Raw genomic sequence first — 23,572 nt, 5'->3', positions numbered from 1 at the left:
ACAGCATCTTTAACAAATTAGACGCATACTTTGTACTGTATATGTATGTGTATCTTTTAGAAATGACATTGCACTTCACATTTCTTTATTTTTAATTACACTGAAAAACTGTAAGTTTCCCAAAAACTTAATTACTTCCTATGGGCCAGATAATCAATCATTCTCTAGTTTGGAGAGAGATTATAGAGAAGACTTCAAATGGGCTGAATTCGCCGAATTTTCTAAGAAAAGAGGAAGAACCTGGAAGTTGCAAAGAAATGAGAGATGCCTTCCATAAAAAGCAATAAAGCTCTCTGGGATACAAAATTTCACATGGGGAGAAAAGGTAACTGGAAGACACCTATTCTGATTCAAAGGGGGATATCTATAAAGCCGTCAACTGCAAATACGCTGGAATTCTGCAGCGTAATTTTCAGGGCAATGAGCAGCTTAGGTTTTTTAGATAGGATTTTTTATTTGGGGGGGGAGGTTGCTTGGGTGGTGAGTTTTACTGTTGGGGGGTGTTTGTATTTTTTTTATAGGTAAAAGAGCGGATTTCTTTGGGCAATGCCCCACAAAAGGCCCTTTTAAGGGCCATTTGTAATTTATTGTAGGCTAGGGTTTTTTTTTATTTTGGGGACCTTTTTTATTTTGATAGGTCTATTAGATTAGGTGTAATTTGTTTTTATTTTTGATACTGTGATTTGTTTGTTTTCGTAATTTAGTGTTTTTTATTTTTTGTAATTTAGTAATTTGTAATAGTTGATTTAAATAATTTGAGTAGGGTTAGGGTTTTTTAATATGTGATATAGTTCATTTAATTGGTAGTTTAATGTAATTTTAGTATAATAGTTAGGGTAGGTTAATTAATAGTTTAGAATTAGTTTATTTTAATTCTACAGGTAAGTTTAAATGTATTTTAAGATAGGTTTGTTGTAATTGTAATGTAAAGTTAGCGGGTTGTTAAGTTTAGGGTTTAATAGCTTAATTTAGTTTATGGCGATGTGGGGGGCTGGCAGTTTAGGGGTTAATAGATTTAGTTAATGGTAGTGATGTGGGAGGCCAGAGGTTTAGGGGTTAATACATTTATTTAGTGGTGGCGGGGTCCGGGAGCGGCGGGATAGGGGTTAATAAATTTATTTAGTGGTGGCGGGGTCCGGGAGCGGTGGGATAGGGGTTAATACATTTATTTAGTGGCAGCAGGGTCTGGGAGCGGCGAGATAGGGGTTAATACATTTATTTAGTGGCGACGGGGTCCAGGACTGGTGGGATAGGGGTTATTAACTTTATTTAAGTTGCAACAGGGTCCGGGAGCGGCGGGATAGGGGTTAAACCTTTTAGTGTAGTGGCGGCGTTTAGTGACAGGGTATAAATAAAGTTGGTTAAGAGCCGAATGGCAGCGAGATTGATGACTGTTAGTTAACAACAGTCCAATGCTTATCGTCTCGTACTTGGTGCGTGGCTTTTTGCCGTCTTTTTTTTAAAAATATGGAGATTATATTAAGGTTCGCGGCCTGCTGTCGAATTCAACAACGTTGACGGCTTGATAGATATCCCCCATGGGCTCAGTTTGCATGAATTCCAAATTGTACTCAAATGTTTTCACTACAATTTAACTTGCTTTTGTCTAGATTTTTTGTATATATTACTTTTCGGTTTTTTAAAATAAGTGTATTGTGAATTTTGAGCAAACTTCACCTGCATACAGCTGGTGAGATAAATCAGTGAGACCAGCTTACAAAATTTCAAGAGACTGGTGAGAGAGCTTCAGACATTCCCTGGGAACTCCCCTGTTTAGCCCAGGGAACTGCCCTGTCCCTCCCACTTTCTCAAACTGTCAGTTTTAGTTTCAATGCAGCAAATACAAGGTGCAATGTAATTTGTGAAAACGACACACAAATATACAAATGTATACAAACCAAAAGAAAGATAATAAGGATAAATAATCCTTGTGTAAGGATAGGGAATTCAGCACTCCCCACACATAAAAAGATCCTAGAAATATGAATGTATCAATAGGAATACACAATTTATCATTTATAAAGTAATATCTAACGCTGCAGAATTTGTTGGCGCTCTACAAATACCTGATAATAATAATAATAAGTGTGGAACCTGGTGGAGACAGAGAACAGAGATTATCTCCCCAGCCTCAGAAGATGCAGACAAAGGGCTAAATAAGAATTCAAAAGTTTTCTACAAAATTTCTTTTACAGTCTTTTACAAAAGTTCTTTACCTTAGTGAAGGCAGTATTTGATATATTTATAGAGATCACAAATTATGCACGAGTTACTAATGGAAACAAAAAGATATAAAAACTATATATATAAATATATATATATATATATATGTGTGTGTGTGTAAAAGGGCAGATTCGAACCCAGGACCCAGAGATATGAATATACCTAACTAGTATATCCTAAACCTGTCTTGGTCCACTCACCTAAATAGGGGTCATTAAGCCTGTTCACATTCACACTTATGTTACATTCCCCAAGAGACGTCTCTCTCTGATATCCTGCTTTTATTTTTAATATTATTTCTTTTTCTTTTTGTTCATATAGTAATAAATTGTTAGTGCTTTGAACACATGCACCTTTTCAAGTTTTATTCTCTGTCTCCACCAGGTTCCACACTTGTTACTTTATAAATAATACATTTTGTATTCCTATTGATACATTCATATTTCTAGGATCGTTTTATGTGTGGGGAGTGCCGAATTCTCTATCTTTAAATAAGGATTACTTATCCTTATTATCTTTCTTTTGGTTTGTATACATAATTGTATTATATGGTCTGCAACTCTGTCTATATTTATACACAGATATAATATAGCAGATAATCATTTGTAAGCAGCTCCCTTACATTTATATTTCTACACAAATATACAAAGTATAATCCTAATTTTTTAAGGTAACATCTAAACTTTAAAAACATACTCAAAATTTGTAAAAGTAGAAAGTTTAAATGTAATAATACTGAAAGAACCAAATCTGAAATATAAAGTGATATAAAATACAAAGTGTAAGTGTGACAAAACTCTCATATCATGCAGTGCTATATTGCACTGGGATTGTCTCCTTCACATACAGAAATGAGAGAGATCTCACAGTGCTGGAGAATTCCTCCTTTTTTTTTTAATATTCAGTGATTTCAGCCCCTGTGAAGTCTGAACTGAAATGTATCTCCAAGCTGGAGAATCATAGTAACATAGTAACATAGTAGATAAGGTTGAAAAAAGACTGAAGTCCATCGAGTTCAACCTATACAAATCTTAAATACTTTCAAAAAGCTCCAGTTAAGCTTAAATAACCCCATTTAAATGTGACCCATTTAATACTAGCAATCATATCCATGAATTTTGTTTATATACAGAAATGTATCCAGACTATTTTTAAATGTATCTATGGTATTAGCATTAACTACCTCCTTTGGTAATGAGTTCCACAATTTTATTGCTCTAACAGTGAAAAAACATTTCCGTTGCCTAAACCTAAATTCATAGTGTATATATAGATATTTTTCTACACACAATTAATGCTATTTGATAGCATTATTAAAATTGAGAATAGGTAAGGATTATAATCTCAGACCTGATATTATTCTTGTTGTTACTAATTCATTATCTTTACAGTTTAATATTGTTACATTTGTATCCTAAGGCGAATGAGGGTTACATGTTATTGGTTAATAAGAAGATTTATTGGAGGGTGTGTTGGTAATGAGCTTATAAGAAATTATGTAGCTCAAAATCCTTGTTAAGGCCGTTCGGTATGAAACTGTCCATAATATGGATCCATTTCATCTCTAAGCGACCCAACTGGTTCTGTACGTCTCCTCCTCTCCAACCATATTCTACCTTCCTAATGCCTAAGAATTCAAGGTCCTCTATTCTTCTATTATGTTTTTTATCAAAGTGTGCTGATAATGAGTGTTTTTGAAAACCCTATCTATATTATAAATATGCTCATTTAATCTGGTTTTGAGAAGCCTAGAAGTGCGACCTATATAAATTAAATTGCACGTACAGCGTAACATGTATATTACATTCTTTCTATTACATGTGATGAACTGATTAATATCATAGTTTTTACTACCATCAGTGGAATAAAATGTATTACATAATCTAGGTCCCTTTCTCATTCTCTTGCAGGCATTGCAGAACTGGCACCTTCTGAATCCCTCTTGGGGAGATGGTAACCAGTTTTTGTTTAAACTTGTATCTTCTATCTTTTTTATCATGTGTGAGAGTTGTAGTTTTAAGTTTGGCACCTTTCTAAACATTATATTGGGTCTATCTCCTATAAATTCTGTTAAATTTGGGTCTCTAAATAAAATCCCCTAATGCTTTTGTATAATCTCTCTAACTTCGTTACTTTGAGTACTGTGTTGTAAAATTAGTCTACTTTCTGAGTTATCCTTATCCATTCTTGGTATACCATTACTCTTATGTTTATTCTGCAATAAATTCTTCCTATCTAGTTTCAAAACTTCTTCTATTTTTTCTTCCAGAAAGGTGCTGGAATAGTTTTTTTCTATGAATCTTTCTTTTAATATTTTAGATTGAGTTTGGAAAACAGCTTCATCCCTGCAATTATGTCTGAGACGAACAAATTGTCCCTTTGGTATATTATTTAGCCAGTGTCTTTGATGACAACTGTTTAAACTAATGTAGTTGTTTACATCAATGCTTTTGAAAAAGTTTTTCGTTTTTAATATATTATTCTCTATGTAAATTTCTAAATCAGGAAACTCTACTCTAGTCCTGCTTTGATTCCATGTTAATGCTATATTAAACTCATTATTTTTCAGATACTCTTTAAATTCATTTAATTGACACTCGGTTCCTGACCAAATCAGGAACAGATCGTCTATGTAACGACGATAGGACACCAGATATTGCGCCCAGGGGGAATTGAAGATGTACAGATTTTCCCAATTAGCCATATATAGATTGGCATAACTGGGCGCAAATCTGGTGCCCATCACCGTTCCACTTATCTGAAGATAGTATTCTTTATTAAACCAGAAATAGTTGGTTTCAAGTATGATCCTAATCCCATCTAAAATAAACTGTAGTTGTTTAGGGTCAAGTGTAGTGTCTTCTTTTAAGATATTTTGTACTGAAGTAATGCCCAATTCCTTATCTATTATGGTATAGAGAGATGTTACGTCTCCAGTTATTAGCAACCAATCTTTATTCCATTTAATGTTCTAAATCATTCAATATGCTGATAGTGTCTTTTAAGTACGATTTAGTATTTTTGACATATGTTTGCAGGAATGAATCTATATATGCAGACAGATTGCTAGTATGTGAATTGACCCCAGACACGATAGGCCTCCCTGGAGGTTTTTTTTAGATCTTTATGGATCTTGGGGAGTACATAGAAACTAGCAGTCTTAGGGAATTGATTATATATATACTGATATTCCTTCTTATTTAAAATAGTTTCCTTTAGCCCTTCATTTAGATATTTTTCAATTCTTTTTTTATAGATAAATACAGGATTTGAATCTAATTTTTTGTATGTACTTGTATCATTTAATTGTCTGAAATATTCTTCATTATATTTATTCCTATCCATTATAACTGTGCCTCCGCCCTTATCGGCCGGCTTCACCACTGTAATCCTTTTAATGTTATCTGTTCCTCCTTAGTCAGATTAGATGTATAATTAGTTTTAAGATGTTTGATATCCCTATGGACTAATTCCAAAAATGTTTCCATTGGGGCTGACTTATATTGTGTGGGATTGAACAAAGATTTATTTTTGACTTCTGCATGTCTATATTTATTAGATTCCGGAATATTATTTTTTACAATTGGACTGTTCAGAAAGTATTTTTTAATGCACAAGTTGCGTATACATTTTTGCACTCCTATATACGTGTCGAATTTATTAATTCTGTAACTGGGGGCAAAGTTTAGTCCTCTATTTAAGACCGAAGTTTGTGCTTCTGTTAGTACTACTTTAGATAAATTAAAGATACCCTTACCTGTCTTTTCATTGTTTTTATTCTCTGTTACAGGTTTGCGTTTAGTGGTTTTTTTTGTTGTTTCTCAATGTTCTACCCTGTCCATATTCCTTCTCCTTTTGTTGAACAGATCTGAGTCTGTCAGATTGTATTTCCTTTTGCCTGCCTATAAAAAAAACCTCCTCAACTTCTTCTGAGCTAAATCTGTTTAAATTGTCAAATCTATTATATGTAGGAATATCTTCCTGATAGTATACTCTCTGTTTTTTTAAATGATTTCTAGGTTGCTGCCAGTCATATTCTTCCTTCCTTTGTTGTTCTGTGCGGTGGTAATTTCCCTTGTGTTGCATATAGTTGCTACTACCTGGTTCATATTGATAATCATTACCTTTATGACCTTGCCTTAAGTCTCTCTCATTATTATGCAAGTAATAATTCTCTCTCTCCCTTTGTGCCAAAGTATTATGATAGTGCCTATTCTTTTTACCATTATTTTGCATGGTTCTATTATTCTGCCCTGATCTATTCTCACTATGACGACTCTCTACATTATTTCTATTACTATTATTGTAATTATTAACTCTAGCATTCCTAGTTTTATAGTTTCTTTCCTTTCTCTCTTTATAGTCATCATGGTCTCTAAAATATTTCTTTCTTTTAGTATTTTTTCTTTCTTTCTTTAAGGAATCTAGATTCTCAGCTATTTTTTGTGACAATTCCTCATAGTTTTTATTATTCATATGGGAATGATTTTTTGCTCCAACATATTAATTTCTTCATTTACTTCATCTAATAGTTTCTTTCTTTCATTTATAATTAGATTAATAAGTTTTTTAGTACATTCTTCTAGAATGTGGTTCCATTTTGTTATAAACATAAGGTTATCTTGTCCAAAAGTGGGATTTTTAAAAATTCTCAGACCTCTCGGTGTAATTTGTTCCTTCAAATATTTTTTTAGTGTGATTATTTCAAGATGATATTTAATTTCTTTAGACATATGTTTTTCTACCTCTCTTAATAGATTTTCCAAATTATCATTAGTAATTTCAGAATTGTCAAAAAAATCATCAGCACAAGATGTAGTTGTGCATCTGTAAAGCAATAGAGACATCTTTAGTCTTTAATTTACCTCAGAGGGAGATACTGTCTGGGTTAAGATAGAATGTTATGTGTAATGGTCCGCTAATACCAATTAGACTTTACCACAATATGGTGCCTAATACAATTCCTACGTGAATATTCTATGTGTTAATAAAGTAGAAAAAACATACAATTTATTTACTTCCTCCACAGACCTAAGTAACTGTGCTTATACCTGCGGATGATATATAGTGTATACTAAAAATGTAAAGACTCTTATCAAATGTCAAATGCAAAATCAAACGTGCTATTAAAAATAAAATATATAGTGTGGATATGGAAATACCTTCACTGTAAAATCCACTCACATGACAATAGATAATAAAATCCAACTATTGTAAAGTGCTACAAAATCTAAAATATACCTTAGAAAATATCTAAATAATTCTAAACAATGAAATCTTGTGCACAAATATAAACGGTATCAAAAACAGAAAATGATAACAAATACCATAGTATCACAAAAAAGAGAAAATGTGAAATAAATGTGATAAAAATGCAAAATAGAAGTGATAAATAGTGACACAAATATGTGTTTAAACATAGACAATTGTGTAAAGTTCATATAAGGATATATGGATTCTTCTTGAAATTCTTCAATCTTCTATTTTTCTTATTTGATCCTCATATAAATGAAAAGATATCCCACATAGCGTAACTCTGCAACCTTATTGCAGTGCAGAATGTATATATGCAAATGATTACTCACATGGGATGGAGCTATAACCAAGCTCAGGTGAATGCGCACACCCACTTTTATACTGTTGGGTAAACAGTTACTTGTACAGGATATTTGAATAAAAGGATTTATTAAAATACAAATATAAAAAGCATCACAAGAGCTGCTGAAAACACCATGTACAACAGGATTGGCAATACAATATAGTAATTGCTCAGATTGAGCTAGACACAATACCAGAGACCGTGGTAAGGAGTGCAGAAACTAAACCAGACAACCTCCCCCTTAAGAGTCCAGTATATGTTGCTCTCCTTATTGGTGTGCAGATACTTGGAAGGATGCCAGGGAACGATGTATCCAACGTACGTTTCGCTAATGAGCTTTATCAAGGAATGGTGTGCGCATGTCCAAAGATATAGATATTTATAGATATAGATAGATATTTTCTAAGGTATATTTTAGATTTCGTAGCACTTTACAATAGTTGGATTTTATTATCCATTGTCATGTGAGTGGATTTTACAGTGAAGGTATTTCCATATCCACACTATATATTTTATTTTTAATAGCACGTTTGATTTTGCATTTGACATTTGATAAGAGTCTTTACATTTTTAGTATACACGATGGGGGGTAGTTATCAACGTGTCAACTTTCCTGCCTTCGCCGGCCCAATACGCCCGCCTAAGCTAGCCTCACATCGCCGCCGCGGACCTGAAAAAATTTGCCTAAGTTATCAAGTAAAGCTGTCAAAAAGCCGCGGGGCGATGAGCAGCGGACTGTGAGAGTTATCACTCATCCGATCTCGCTGCTCTTCGGCTGTTTGACAGCTTTCTTGCTAGCCTGTCACTAAGCACTGACACTAAACTACACTGTTCTACCCCCTATACCGGCGCCCCCGGAGCCCCCCGAAACTAAATAAAGTTACTAACCCCTAAACCACAGCTCCTAGACCCCGCCGCAAGTCTTATAAATATATTAACCCCTAAACCGCCGCTCCCGGACACCGCTGCCACTTACATTATACCTAGTAACCCCTATCCTGCCCCCCTATACCGTCGCCCTCTATAATAAAGTTATTAACCCCTATCCTGCTGATCCCGCACCTCACCGCAAATAAATAGTTTAACCCCTAAACCGCCGCTCCCTGAACCCGCCGCAACCTATATTAAATTTATTAACCCCTATTCTGCCCCCCCTACACCGTCGCCACCTATAATACATTTATTAACCCCTATCCTGCCCCCCACTACACCGCCGCCACTGTAATAAAATTATTAACCCCTAAACCTAAGTCTAACACTAACCCTAACACCCCCCTAACTTAAATATTAATTAAATAAATCTAAATAATATTTCTATTATGAACTAAATTAATCCTATTTAAAACTAAATGCTTACCTATAAAATAAACCCTAATATAGCTACAATATAAATAATAATTATATTGTAGCTATCTTAGGATTTATTTTTATTTTACAGGTACCTTTCAATTTATTTTAACTAGGTACAATAGCTATTAAATAGTTATTAACTATTTAATAGCTTACCTAGCTAAAATAAAGAGAAATGTACCTGTAAACTAAAAACTAACCTGTTACAATTACACCTAACACTACACTATACTTTAATAAATGATTCCTATTTAAAACTAAATACTTACCTGTAAAATAAACCCTAAGATAGCTACAATATAATTAATAATTACATTGTAGCTATATTAGGATTTATATTAATTTTACAGGTAACTTTGTATTTATTTTAGCTAGTTAGAATAGTTATTAAATAGTTATTAACTATTTAATAACTACCTAGCTAAAAGAAACACAAAATTACCTGTAAAATAAATCCTAACCTAAGTTACAATTAAACCTAACACTACACTATCATTAAATAAATTAAATAAATTAACTACAAATAACTACAATTAAATACAATTACATAAACTAACTAAAGTACAAAAAATAAAAAAAGCTAAGTTACAAAAAATAAAAAAATAAGTTACAAACATTTAAAAAATATTACAACAATTTTAAGCTACTTACACCTAATCTAAGCCCCCTAATAAAATAACAAATCCCCCCAAAATAAAAAAAATGCCCTACCCTATTCTACATTAAAAAAGTTCAAAGCTCTTTTACCTTACCAGCCCTTAAAAGGGCCTTTTGTGGGGGCATGCCCCAAAGAATTCAGCTCTTTTGCCTGTAAAAGAAAAATACAACCCCCCCCAACATTAAAACCAACCACCCACATACCCTTAATCTAACCCAAACCCCCCTTAAAATAACCTAACACTAATCCCCTGAAGATCATCCTACCTTTAGTCGTCTTTACTCAGCCGAGCCACCGATGGAACTGAAGAGGACATCCGGACCGGCAGAAGGGATCATCCAAGGGGCGCTGAAGAAATCTTCCATCCGATGAAGTGATCCTCCAAGCGGCGCTGAAGAAATCTTCCATCTGGGCGATGTCATCTTCCAAGAGGCGCTGAAGAAGTCTTCTATCCGGGCGAGGTCATCTTCGAAGCCGGGTCTTGAATCTTCATCCCGCCGACGTGGAACATCCTTCTTTCCCGATGGACTACCGATGAATGAAGGCTCCTTTAAGGGACGTCATCCAAGATGGCGTCCCTTCAATTCCGATTGGCTGATAGGATTCTATCAGCCAATCGGAATTAAGGTAGGAAAAATCTGATTGGCTGATTGAATCAGCCAATCAGATTCAAGTTCAATCCGATTGGCTGATCCAGTCAGCCAATCAGATTGAGCTCGCATTCTATTGGCTGATCGGAACAGATTTTTCCTACCTTAATTCCGATTGGCTGATAGAATCCTATCAGCCAATCGGAATTGAAGGGACGCCATCTTGACGTCCCTTAAAGGAGCCTTCATTTGTCAGTAGTCCATCGGGAAAGAAGGATGTTCCGCGTCGGCGGGATGAAGATTCAAGACCCGGCTTCGAAGATGACCTCGCCCGGATAGAAGACTTCTTCAGCGCCGCTTGGAGGATCACTTCATCGGATGGAAGATTTCTTCAGCGCCCCTTGGATGATCACTTCTGCCGGTCCGGATGTCCTCTTCAGTTCCATCGGTGGCTCGGCTGAGTGAAGACGACTAAAGGTAGGATGATCTTCAGGGGATTAGTGTTAGGTTATTTTAAAGGGGGTTTGGGTTAGATTAGGGGTATGTGGGTGGTGGGTTTTAATGTTGGGGGAGGGTTGTATTTTTCTTTTACAGGCAAAAGAGCTGAATTCTTTGGGGCATGCCCCCACAAAAGGCCCTTTTAAGGGCTGGTAAGGTAAAAGAGCTTTGAACTTTTTTAATGTAGAATAGGGTAGGGCATTTTTTTATTTTGGGGGGGTTTGTTATTTTATTAGGGGGCTTAGATTAGGTGTAAGTAGCTTAAAATTGTTGTAATATTTTTTTAAATGTTTGTAACTTATTTTTTTATTTTTTGTAACTTAGCTTTTTTTATTTTTTGTACTTTAGTTAGTTTATGTAATTGTATTTAATTGTAGTTATTTGTAGTTAATTTATTTAATTTATTTAATGATAGTGAAGTGTTAGGTTTATTTGTAACTTAGGTAAGGATTTATTTTACAGGTAATTTTGTATTTCTTTTAGCTAGGTAGTTATTAAATAGTTAATAACTATTTAATAACTATTCTAACTAGCTAAAATAAATACAAAGTTACCTGTAAAATAAATATAAATCCTAAGATAGCTACAATGTAATGGTTAGTTTTTAGTTTACAGGTACATTTCTCTTTATTTTAGCTAGGTAAGCTATTAAATAGTTAATAACTATTTAATAGCTATTGTACCTAGTTAAAATAAATTGAAAGGTACCTGTAAAATAAAAATAAATCCTAAGATAGCTACAATATAATTATTATTTATATTGTAGCTATATTAGGGTTTATTTTATAGGTTAGTATTTAGTTTTAAATAGGATTAACTTAGTTAATAATAGAAATATTATTTAGATTTATTTAATTAATATTTAAGTTAGGGGGGTGTTAGTGTTAGACAGGTTTAGGGGTTAATACATTTATTACAGTGGCGGCGGTGTAGTGGGGGGCATTATAGGGGTTAATAAATGTATTATAGGTGGCGACGGTGTAGGGGGGGCAGATTAGGGGTTAATAAATTTAATATAGGTTGCGGCAGGGTCAGGGAGCGGCGGTTTAGGGGTTAAACTATTTATTTATTTACGGCGAGGTGCGGGATCGGCAGGATAGGGGTTAATAACTTTATTATAGGGGGGGCAGGATAAGGGGTTACTAGGTATCATGTAGGTGGCGGTGGGCTCCGGGAGCGGCGGTTTAGGGGTTAATATGTATAGAGTAGCTTGCGGTGGGCTCCGTGAGCGGCGGTTTAGGGGTTAATCATTTTATTTACTTGCGGCGGTGTAGGGGGGGACAGATTAGAGGTGTTTAGACTCGGGGTACATGTTAGGGTGTTAGGTGTAGACAGCTCCCATAGAAATCAATGGGATATCTGGCAGCAGCGAACTTGTACTTTCGCTATGGTCAGACTCCCATTGATTCCTATGGGATCCGCTGCCTCCAGGGTGGCGGTTTGAAAACCAGGTACGCTGGGCCGTAAAAGTGCCGAGCGTACCTGCTAGTTTTTTGATAACTAGCAAAAGTAGTCAGATTGTGCCGGACTTGTGTGCGGAACATCTGGAGTGACGTAAGAATCGATCTGTGTCGGACTGAGTCCGGCGGATCGAAGTTTACGTCACAAAATTCTACTTTTGCCGGTCTGTAGCCTTTGATAACTAAAGCGAATCAGCCTCGCCACAAATACGCTGTGGAATTCCAGCGTATTTAAGGTTGACGGCTTGATAACTACCCCCCTATATATCATCCGCAGGTATAAACACAGTTACTTAGGTCTGTGGAGGAAGTAAATAAATTGTATGTTTTTTCTACTTTATTAACACATAGAATATTCACGTAGGAATTGTATTAGGCACCATATTGTGGTAAAGTCTCATTGGTATTAGCGGACCATTACACATAACATTCAATCTTAACCCAGACAGTATCTCCCTCTGAGGTAAATTAAAGACTAAAGATGTCTATATTCCTTAACAGACGCACAACTACATTTTGTGCTGATGATTTTTTTGACAATTCTGAAATTACTATTGATTACTATTGATAATTTGGAATTACTATTGATAATTTGGAAAATCTATTAAGAGAGGTAAATAGTGTGAAATAGTCACACTAAAAAAATATTTGAAGGAACAAATTACACCGAGAGGTCTGAGAATTTTTAAAAATCCCACTTTTGGACAAGATAACCTTATGTTTATAACAAAATGGAACCACATTCTAGAAGAATGTACTAAAAAACTTATGAATCTAATTATAAATGAAAGAAATAAACTATTAGATGAAGTAAATGAAGAAATTAATATGTTGGAGCAAAAAATCATTCCCATATGAATAATAAAAACTATGAGTGATTGTCACAAAAAATAGCTGAGAATCTAGATTCCTTAAAGAAAGAAAGAAAAAATACTAAAAGAAAGAAATATTTTAGAGACCATGATGACTATAAAGAGAGAAAGGAAAGAAACTATAAAACTAGAAATGCTAAAGTTAATAATTTCAATAATAGTAATAGAAATAATGTAGAGAGTCGTCATAGTGAGAATAGATCAGGGCAGAATAATAGAACCATGCAAAATAATGGTAAAAAGAATAGGCACTATCATAATACTTTGGCACAAAGGGAGAGAGAGAATTATTACTTGCATAATAATGAGAGAGACTTAAGGCAAGGTCATAAAGGTAATGATTATCAATATGAACCAGGTAGTAGCAACTATATGCAACACAAGGGAAATTACCACCGCACAGAACAACAAAGGAAGGAAGAATATGACTGGCAGCAACCTAGAAATCCTTTAAAAAAACAGAGAGTATACTATCAGGAAGATATTCCTACATATAATAGATTTGACAATTTAAACAGATTTAGCTCAGAAGAAGTTGAGGAGGTTTTTTTTATAGGCAGGCAAAAGGAAATACAATCGGACAGACTCAGATCTGTTCAACAAAAGGAGAAGGAATATGGACAGTGTAGAACATTGAGAAACAACAACAAAAAACACTAAACGCAAACCTGTAACAGAGAATAAAAACAATGAAAAGACAGGTAAGGGTATCTTTAATTTATCTAAAGTAGTACTAACAGAAGCACAAACTTCGGTCTTAAATAGAGGACTAAACTTTGCCACCAGTTACAGAATTAATAAATTTGTTACGTATATAGGAGTAGAAAAAATTTATACGCAACTTATGCATTAAAAAATACTTTCTGAACAGTCCAATGGTAAAAAATAATATTCAGGAATCTAATAAATATAGACATGCAGAAGTCAAAAATAAATCTTTGTTCAATCCCACACAATATAAGTCAGCCCCAATGGAAACATTTTTGGAATTAGTCCATAGGGATATCAAACATCTTAAAACTAATTATACATCTAATCTGACTAAGGAGGAACAGATAGCATTAAAAGGATTACAGGATAATAACGATATAGTGGTGAAGCCGGCCGATAAGGGCGGAGGCACAGTTATAATGGATAGGAATAAATATAATGAAGAATGTTTCAGACAATTAAATGATACAAGTACATACAAAAAATTAGATTCAAATCCTGTATTTATCTATAAAAAAAGAATTGAAAAATTTCTAAATGAAGGGCTAAAGGAAAGTATTTTAAATAAGAAGGAATATCAGTATATATATAATCAATTCCCTAAGACTGCTAGTTTCTATGTACTCCCCAAGATCCATAAAGATCTAAAAAACCCTCCAGGGAGGCCTATCGTGTCTGGGGTCAATTCACATACTAGCAATCTTTCTGCATATATAGATTAATTCCTGCAAACATATGTCAAAAATACTAAATCGTACTTAAAAGACACTATCAGCATATTGAATGATTTAGAAAACATTAAATGGAATAAAGATTGGTCGCTAGTAACTGGAGACGTAACATCTCTCTATACCATAATAGATAAGGAATTGGGCATTACTTCAGTACAAAATATCTTAAAAGAAGACACTACACTTGACCCTAAACAACTACAGTTTATTTTAGATGGGATTAGGATCATACTTGAAACCAACTATTTCTGGTTTAATAAAGAATACTATATTCAGAGTGGAACGGCGATGGGCACCAGATTTGCGCCCAGTTATGCCAATCTATATATGGCTAATTGGGAAAATCTGTACATCTTCAATTCCCCCTGGGCGCAATATATGGTGTCCTATCGTCGTTACATAGACGATCTGTTCCTGATTTGGTCAGGAACCGAGTGTCAATTAAATGAATTTAAAGAGTATCTGAAAAATAATGAGTTTAATATAGCATTAACATGGAATCAAAGCAGGACTAGAGTTTCTTGATTTAGAAATTTACATAGAGAATAATATATTAAAAATGAAAAACTTTTTCAAAAGCATTGATGTAAACAACTACATTAGTTTAAACAGTTGTCATCAAAGACACTGGCTAAAGAATATACCAAAGGGACAATTTGTTCATCTCAGACATAATTGCAGGGATGAAGCTGTTTTCCAAACTCAATCTAAAATATTAAAAGAAAGATTCATAGAAAAAAACTATTCCAGCACCTTTCTAGAAGAAAAAATAGAAGAAGTTGCGAAACTAGATAGGAAGAATTTATTGCAGTATAAACATAAGATTAATGGTATACCAAGAATGGATAAGGATAACTCAGAAAGTAGACTAATTTTACAACACAGTACTCAAAGTAACGAAGTTAGAGAGATTATACAAAAGCATTGGGGCATTTTATTTAGAGACCCAAGTTTAACAGAATTTATAGGAGATAGACCCAATATAATGTTTAGAAAGGTGCCATACTTAAAACTACAACTCTCACACATGATAAAAAAGATAGAAGATACAAGTTTAAACAAAAACTGGTTACCATCTCCCCAAGAGGGATTCAGAAGGTGCCAGTTCTGCAATGCCTGCAAGAGAATGAGAAAGGGACCTAGATTATGTAATAATTTTTATTCCACTGATGGTAGTAAAAACTATGATATTAATCAGTTCATCACATGTAATAGCAAGAATGTAATATACATGTTACGCTGTACGTAATTTAATTTATATAGGTCGCACTTCTAGGCTTCTCAAAACCAGATTAAATGAGCATATTTATAATATAGAAAAGGTTTTTCAAAAACACTCATTCTCGGCACACTTTGATAAAAAACATAATAGAAGAATAGAGGACCTTGAAATCTTAGGCATTAGGAAGGTAGAATATGGTGGGAGAGGAGGAGACGTACAGAACCAGTTGGGTCGCTTAGAGATGAAATGGATCCATATTATGGACTGTTTCATACCGAATGGCCTTAACAAGGATTTTGAGCTACATCATTTCTTATAAGCTCATTACCAACACACCCTCCAATAAATCTTCTTATTAACCAATAACATGTAACCCTCATTCGCCTTAGGATACAAAAGTAACAATATTAAACTGTAAAGATAATGAATTAGTAACAACAAGAATAATATCGGGTCTGAGATTATAATCCTTACCTATTCTCAATTTTAATAATATATGTATGTTTAATGAGAGTCCACAAATGATTAATAACACTGTTATACCTAGAGGGAATATGCTAACTTTAAAATCTACTGGTTTATATAAGAAAAGTACTTACATACCAACCCAGGGTAATAATAGTGTGGAAACTTACATTGAATTGGTTAAATGTGATGTGATTAAATTAAAGGCTAATTACAACAGCATTAATTAAAAAAAAACCAAGAGATATAAACCTAATTTAACAGCATTACAGAAAAAAGCCATAGATACACTTAAAGAAAAAGATATATTGATAAGGAGAGCCGACAAGGGGGGAGCCACCGTAGTTTTAGATACCAACTATTATGTCACAGAAATTAAACAACAATTGGGAGATGCTAATACTTATAAGCCATTACAGAGTAACCCAGTGATTAAAATACAGGCAGAAATAAAAAGAGTGTTAAACTGGGCATCTAAGATTGGCATTATAGATAAAAAATTAAGTGAATATCTATATGTGGATTGGCCTAAAACGCCAATCTTTTATACAGTCCCAAAAGTACATAAAAATCTATCACAACCCCCTGGGCGGCCAATTGTGGCAGGAATAGAGTCAGTCTTTACTAATATAGCTACTTATCTGGATAGAATTTTGCAGCCAGAGGTACAGAAAATAACATCATACATTAAAGATACAAATGACTTCATTGAAAAATTAAAAGGTTTACCATTTGGTAAAGCAAAATGTATTTTGTATACACTTGATGTAAGTAGTCTATATACGGTAATTAATCATGAAAGTGGCATAGGTGCATGTATTTTGGCACTTAGAAATTCTACATTATATAATGAGGGTCAAATACTGTTCTTTGAGAGCTTGTTAAGAATGGTATTATATAACAACTATTTCTTGTTTCAAGACGATTGGTTTCTCCAAATAAGAGGCACAGCCATGGGGTCCAACGTCGCCCCAGCATACGCCAATATATTCATGAATAGTGTTGAAGAAAAATTTGTATATGAAAATGAGTTGTTCCTTAAGCATGGAGCGTCATGGTGGCGCTTCATAGATGATATATTTGGCGTGTGGTGGGGCGACGTTGGTACCCTATTGGCATTTGTTGATTAATTAAATTTGGCTGTTAATAATTTAAAATTCACATTGACCTTCAGTGAAGAAAAGGTGGTATTCTTGGACACAGTAATACATATTGATAAGGAAACTTGTAATTTTAAGATTGATTTACATCGAAAGGAAACAGACAGAAATACTTTACTAAGGTATGAGAGCTTTCATAATGAACCCTTAAAAAATTCCCTACCACATAGTCAATTTAAAAGAGTGAAAAGGATAGTTAATGAAGAATCACTAGTCAAAAATAGACTACAAGAAATGGGGGATAAATTCATACAAAGGGGATACCCTGTGAAATTGATTGAGAGTGAGATTAAAAGGGTTCAGGAGCCAGAGGAGAAAGGAATTAGTGTCTCTAAGAAAGAGAATGATGAGAGGGTAGTGTGTGTCACACAGTTTAACCCCATCAATAGAGAAATTAGAAACATTATATCCAGACACTGGCATATTTTGAAAAATTGTAATATGGATGTTGTATCCTTTAAAAACCCACCAATGATGGCATACCGCAAGGTCCAAAACCTGGGAGATATTCTAGTTAGAAATTATTTAGGATCTAGGAAGAAACAGAAATACATAACTAAAAAGAGTTATGGAACCTTTCCATGTTTGGGCTGTGCAAGCTGTAGTGCAGTCATTAAAGGGACAGAATTTCAACACCCCCAAACAGGGAAAACATTTAGTATTAACAATTTCTATACGTGTGACTCATCCTATGTCGTATACCTAATTAAATGCCTGTGTTCCAAAATCTATATCGGTGAGACCACCAGAAGTGTACGAGATAGGATGAGTCAACACAGATCCAATATCAGATGTGGGGACCAAGAAGCCCCTGTATCATGTCACTTCTTGAGTGCAGGCCTCAATATAAGTCAGTTAAGGTGGCAAATAATTGATGGAGTGGATAATTTAAGAAGAGGGGGCAATAGGGAAACCATATTAAAACAAAAGGAGTCATACTGGATACATAAATTGGATGCTCTAATTCCTAAAGGCGTTAATAGAGAGCTGGACTTTAAAGTGTTTCTGTAATATATACTTATGTATTATAAAAAATTGCAATGGTCCTTAGATAATGAATTACATTGTAAAAATCAAGTATTGGTAAAAATTATATGTATTTTAACAACATATGAATAGGTATATTGTATATTGTTTTTAACTTTGTTTATGTGTTTAACATTGTAATAATTTTTGTAACCACTAGGTGGTGGTGTTAAGTGATAGAATTCACTTTATAACATTATACATGGGGTTAATATGTAGGCCTATAAATGTACCTCAACAGATGAGGCTCATTAGCATGATTAAGGGATAACATCCCGAAATGTTGCTGCCTACTTACTTTGTACCTGCATGGGATAAAGATGTTCCAATAAAGCATTGAAAACTTACAGTGGTGCTGTGGATATTCTAATTTTTCTACATATTATTGAGGTTGACAGTCCCTCTCACCACCTGCACCTGTGATACTGTGGAGCTGTACACTGTTTGTGTGTATTCCTCAATTTTAATAATGCTATCAAATAGCATTAATTGTGTGTAGAAAATTATCAATATATACACTATGAATTTAGGTTTTTGAGGCAATCACTAAGAAGGCAGGACCCTATTTAGATTAACTAATATGAATACAGATAATTCTGGTTTAGATAAAAAATATCAGAATATTAGAAAGTGATATGAATGTTCTTTACTGATTTGGTATACAATAATTGTAAATATTATTCACTGATGATGTAAATGCTATTTACCGATATGGTATATATTAGACTCGCTAGAGAAAACTATCTCAGTAAATTGTGTTTAGGATGCTTATAAGTGAGTACTGTTCGTTAAATAAGATTGCCCTTAACTGATGCTAATGCATATATATTGTCTAAAGTTTTCACTTGAAACATTTGCACTTTAAGACAGCCCGTTTTTTACCTCAAATGAAATTCTATGCCCACTTCCAAAATGGAGGACTTGATACCGGATATCCGGTTTAACGAACTTGAAGGATTCAAATAAGGTCTTTGGACATGCGCACACCATTCCTTGATAAAGCTCATTAGCGAAACGTACGTCGGATACATCGTTCCCTGGCGTCCTTCCAAGTATCTGCACACCAATAAGGAGAGCAACATATACTGGACTCTTAAGGGGGAGGTTGTTTGGTTTAGTTTCTGCACTCCTTACCACGGTCTCTGGTATTGTGTCTAGCTCAATCTGAACAATTACTATATTGTATTGCCAATCCTGTTGTACATGGTGTTTTCAGCAGCTCTTGTGACGCTTTTTATATTTGTATTTTAATAAATCCTTTTATTCAAATATCCTGTACAAGTAACTGTTTACCCAACAGTATAAAAGTGGGTGTGCGCATTCACCTGAGCTTGGTTATAGCTCCATCCCATGTGAGTAATAATTTGCATATATACATTCTGCACTGCAATAAGGTTGCAGAGTTACGCTATGTGGCATATCTTTTCTTTTATATGAGGATCAAATAAGAAAAATAGAAGATTTAAGAATTTCAAGAAGAATCCATATATCCTTATATGAACTTTACACAATTGTCTATGTTTAAACACATATTTGTGTCCCTATTTATCACTTCTATTTTGCATTTTTATCACATTTATTTCACATTTTCTCTTTTTTGTGATACTATGGTATTAGTTACCCTTTGTAAAGAGAGTTCGTCCTGCTCTGACCTAATGACCTTACTTAACTTAGTATCATCTGCAAAAATAGAGATGTTGCTATTTAATCCTTGCTCCTTTTTGAAGAGTGGCACCACATCAGCTTTACGCCAATCCTGGGGTACCATGCCTGAGGATAATGAGTCTTGAAAAATTAAGAGTAAAGGTTTGTCTATAACAGTGCTAAGTTCCCTTAACACCCTTGGGTTTATTCCATCTGGGTCTGGAGTTTAATTTACCTTAATATTTTCCATTTTTTTCCTGATATCCTCTAAACAAAACCCAGTTAGTGGTATGGACTGGCATGTTCTATTCTGTTCCAAAGTATCATTCATTGGTTCCTCTCTTGTGTATACTGAAGAGAAAAACTGGTTTAGTACCTCAGCCTTCTCCCTGTCATTATTTATCATGCTACCCTCCACACATTTAATGTACCTATATTATCCTTCTTAGATTTTTGGCTATTTATGGACTTAAAGAACCTTTTAGGGTTAGACTTGGCAATTAATTTTTCATTATTAATTTTGGCTAATTTGATTGCTTTTTTGCATGCTTTGTTACATTCCTTATAAATATTGTATGCTGAGTCTGTACTATTTTCTTTTAATAATTTAAATGCCCTACGTTTTTTCCTAATTTCTCTTAACACATTTTTATTTAGCCATAACGGCTTTGTTTTTTTATTTTTATTTTTATAACAATATGGTATGTGTTGATATGTATATTTATTTAACACATTTTTAAATATTATCCATTTATCCTCTGTATTTTTATTACAAAATACATTGTCCCAATTTATATTATTTAATAATTTCCTTAAATCGTTGAATTTTGCTTTTTTGAAATTAAAAGTCTTAGTTAAGCCTTTAAAACACTGCATATGAAAAGAGATTTCAAATGTGACCATGTTATGATCACTGTTACCCAAATGTTCTTTAACTTCTATGTTTGATATTATATCTGTATTGTTTGATAGCACTAAATCCAATATAGCTTTGCTCCTAGTTGGCTCCTCTATCAATTGTGACAAGAAGTTATCCCTGAGAACATTTAAAAATCTATCCCCCTTATCTGAATTACTAGTTTCATTGGCCCAGTTTATATCAGGGTAGTTAGAATCTCCCATAATTACAGCACTGTTATTAGCAGCCTTACCTATTTGGATAAGTAGTTGAGTTTCCTCCAGGTCACTAATGTTGGGAGGCTTGTAGCATGTTCCTAGTAATATTTTTTTTAGGATTTTTCCCCCCACTCTTTATTTCAACCCACAGGGTCTCTACATTGTCACTTGTATCATAAATATCTTCCCTTATTGTAGGTTTAAGGTTAGGTTTAATATACATGCAGATTCCTCCACCCCTTTTATTATTCCTGTCCCTCCTAAATAATGTATACCCCTCTAAGTTAACTGCCCAGTCATGTGAATCATCCCACCAAGTTTCAGTTATACTGATAACATCATAGTCCTCTTCTGCAACTAAGAGCGTCAGCTCCCCCATTTTACCTGTCATGCTTTTTGCATTTGTTGTCATACATTTAATTTTCATGCGCTTTCTGCTACTACTTGTTGTGCTTTCCTCTATACTTTCTAATGTGACATTTCTTAGGTCATCCCTTCCTTGAGATATTAAGGGAGTGACATATTCACAGACTGATCTCTCTGTTCTATTTTGTTCTAACTGACCCTCCCCCCATTTGCCTATCCTTTGAATATCAGCGCTAGAGTGAGAAACATCAAGGCAGTGAGAGGCAGGACAGAGCTGACTCTGCATCCTGTGTAAATGCTACCAGAAGGGGTTCAAAATGGGGGAGAAAACAAATGTTGGTGGAGGTTTTTGCACCCCCACAGAGCCTATATATAAGACACAGATGGTGAGAAGATGTGAAGGATACTTTATGCCAGGGGGATGAATAGAGGGAGGAGAGTAATATGGTGACTGGAAGTATGAACATGGACTGCTAAAATGGAGAGTTGGGCTGATAGGGTGAGGTACATGTGGGTGAAAATACAATAATGAGGCTGTGTGTAAGAAAAAATGGATACAAATACGAAGAGCAGGTATACTGTAAGTGTAGAAGAATGAGGTAATTAATGGCTGGATGGGAAGTGGGAGATAGGAAACTGGAGGTGGTGGTGTGTGGGGTGATAAATATATGACATAAAGGTGAGTAGAAGCTTATTGTAGGAACAGGAGAACCGAGAAAGTGAGGAGGAGTTGACATAATGAGGAGATGTCATCTATGATTTTAAAGGGACAGTAAAGTGAACATTATACTGTCATGATTCAGATAGAGCAAGCTACTTTAAACAACTTTGCAATTTACTTTTATTAAATAATTTGCTTTGTTTGTTGGTACCCTTTGTTGAAAAGCATACATAACTAGGTTCAGGGGCAACAATAAACTACTGGGAGCTAGCTACTGACTGTGACTGCACATATATTACTCTTGTCCTTGGCTTATTGACTGTGTTGAGCGAATGAAGCAAATTTGATAATAGAAGTAAATTTAAAAGTTGTTTAAAATTATATGTTCTATCTGATTAATTAAAAAAATGTTTTGAGTTTCGTGTCCGTTTAATGATATAATTTGTGATTTCACTGTAATTCCATTGATTATGTTATGCAAAGTTCCTTCGAGGGATGGGGCAGTTTATGTTTGGAATTTTCTTGCTTACTCTGGCATATTATATATACAGTATATTATATATACAGTATATGTTGTTATGGTCCTTTGCAATCTGGGCTCAGTGCAGTGGATGAAAATGTGTCATCCTCCACAATCCAACAGTAGAGGACTTGTTTCCACTGCTGTCGGAAGCCATTACCCTTATCAACAGTTTGCAATGCCACATTTTCCATCATTGCCCATTACCAGAAGCTTGGGTTCGGATGATAAAAAAAATATGTTGCATAAAAAATAATAAAGGCCAAAAGCGCAAAATTACACCCAGTTTCCATTGAATGTGCAAACAGATTAAGCACTGTCAAAAGCGGCCACTAGCAGGGGGTGTCAATCAACCCGATCGTATTCGATCGAGCTGATTGCTGTCCACCACCTCAGAGATGGCGGACGAGTTAAGGAGCAGTGGTCTTAGGACCGCTCTTAGAACCACTGCTGCTTAACTTCCGCTTCAGGTGAACCTGAAGCAGAGTGGGTCGGAAGCAGCATCCGCTGCTTCATAAATCAACTCCCATGTCTTTTCCTTTCTAGCCAATCACAGGTAAGGAGCGCAGGCGCTAACATAATCTTTTATAATCTATGGTCAGGTTACCCTAGAAACAAACTTATTATTGTGCATTTTTCAAAAAATCTGAAACCGTATGGAAGTGTCAACACAACTTTAACTTACATATACATGAAAAGA

General features: G+C 34.5%; 1 protein-coding gene across 1 annotated transcript in view; it reads left to right on the top strand.

The window, feature by feature from the left end:
* The window catches only part of LOC128636243 (mucin-5AC-like), a 91,593-nt gene that overhangs the window by 38,090 nt on the left and 29,931 nt on the right, over positions 1–23,572 (top strand). The window contains exon 8 of the mRNA XM_053689281.1: positions 6,243–6,387. Coding sequence (XP_053545256.1) covers positions 6,243–6,387 — 145 coding nt within the window. The remainder of the gene's footprint in view (positions 1–6,242; positions 6,388–23,572) is intronic.

The sequence above is a fragment of the Bombina bombina genome, chromosome 7 (genome assembly GCF_027579735.1).
Source record: "Bombina bombina isolate aBomBom1 chromosome 7, aBomBom1.pri, whole genome shotgun sequence".
NCBI lineage: Eukaryota > Metazoa > Chordata > Amphibia > Anura > Bombinatoridae > Bombina > Bombina bombina.
The sequence above is the reverse complement of the archived record's forward strand: the minus strand, read 5'-3'. Positions and strand labels throughout refer to the sequence as shown.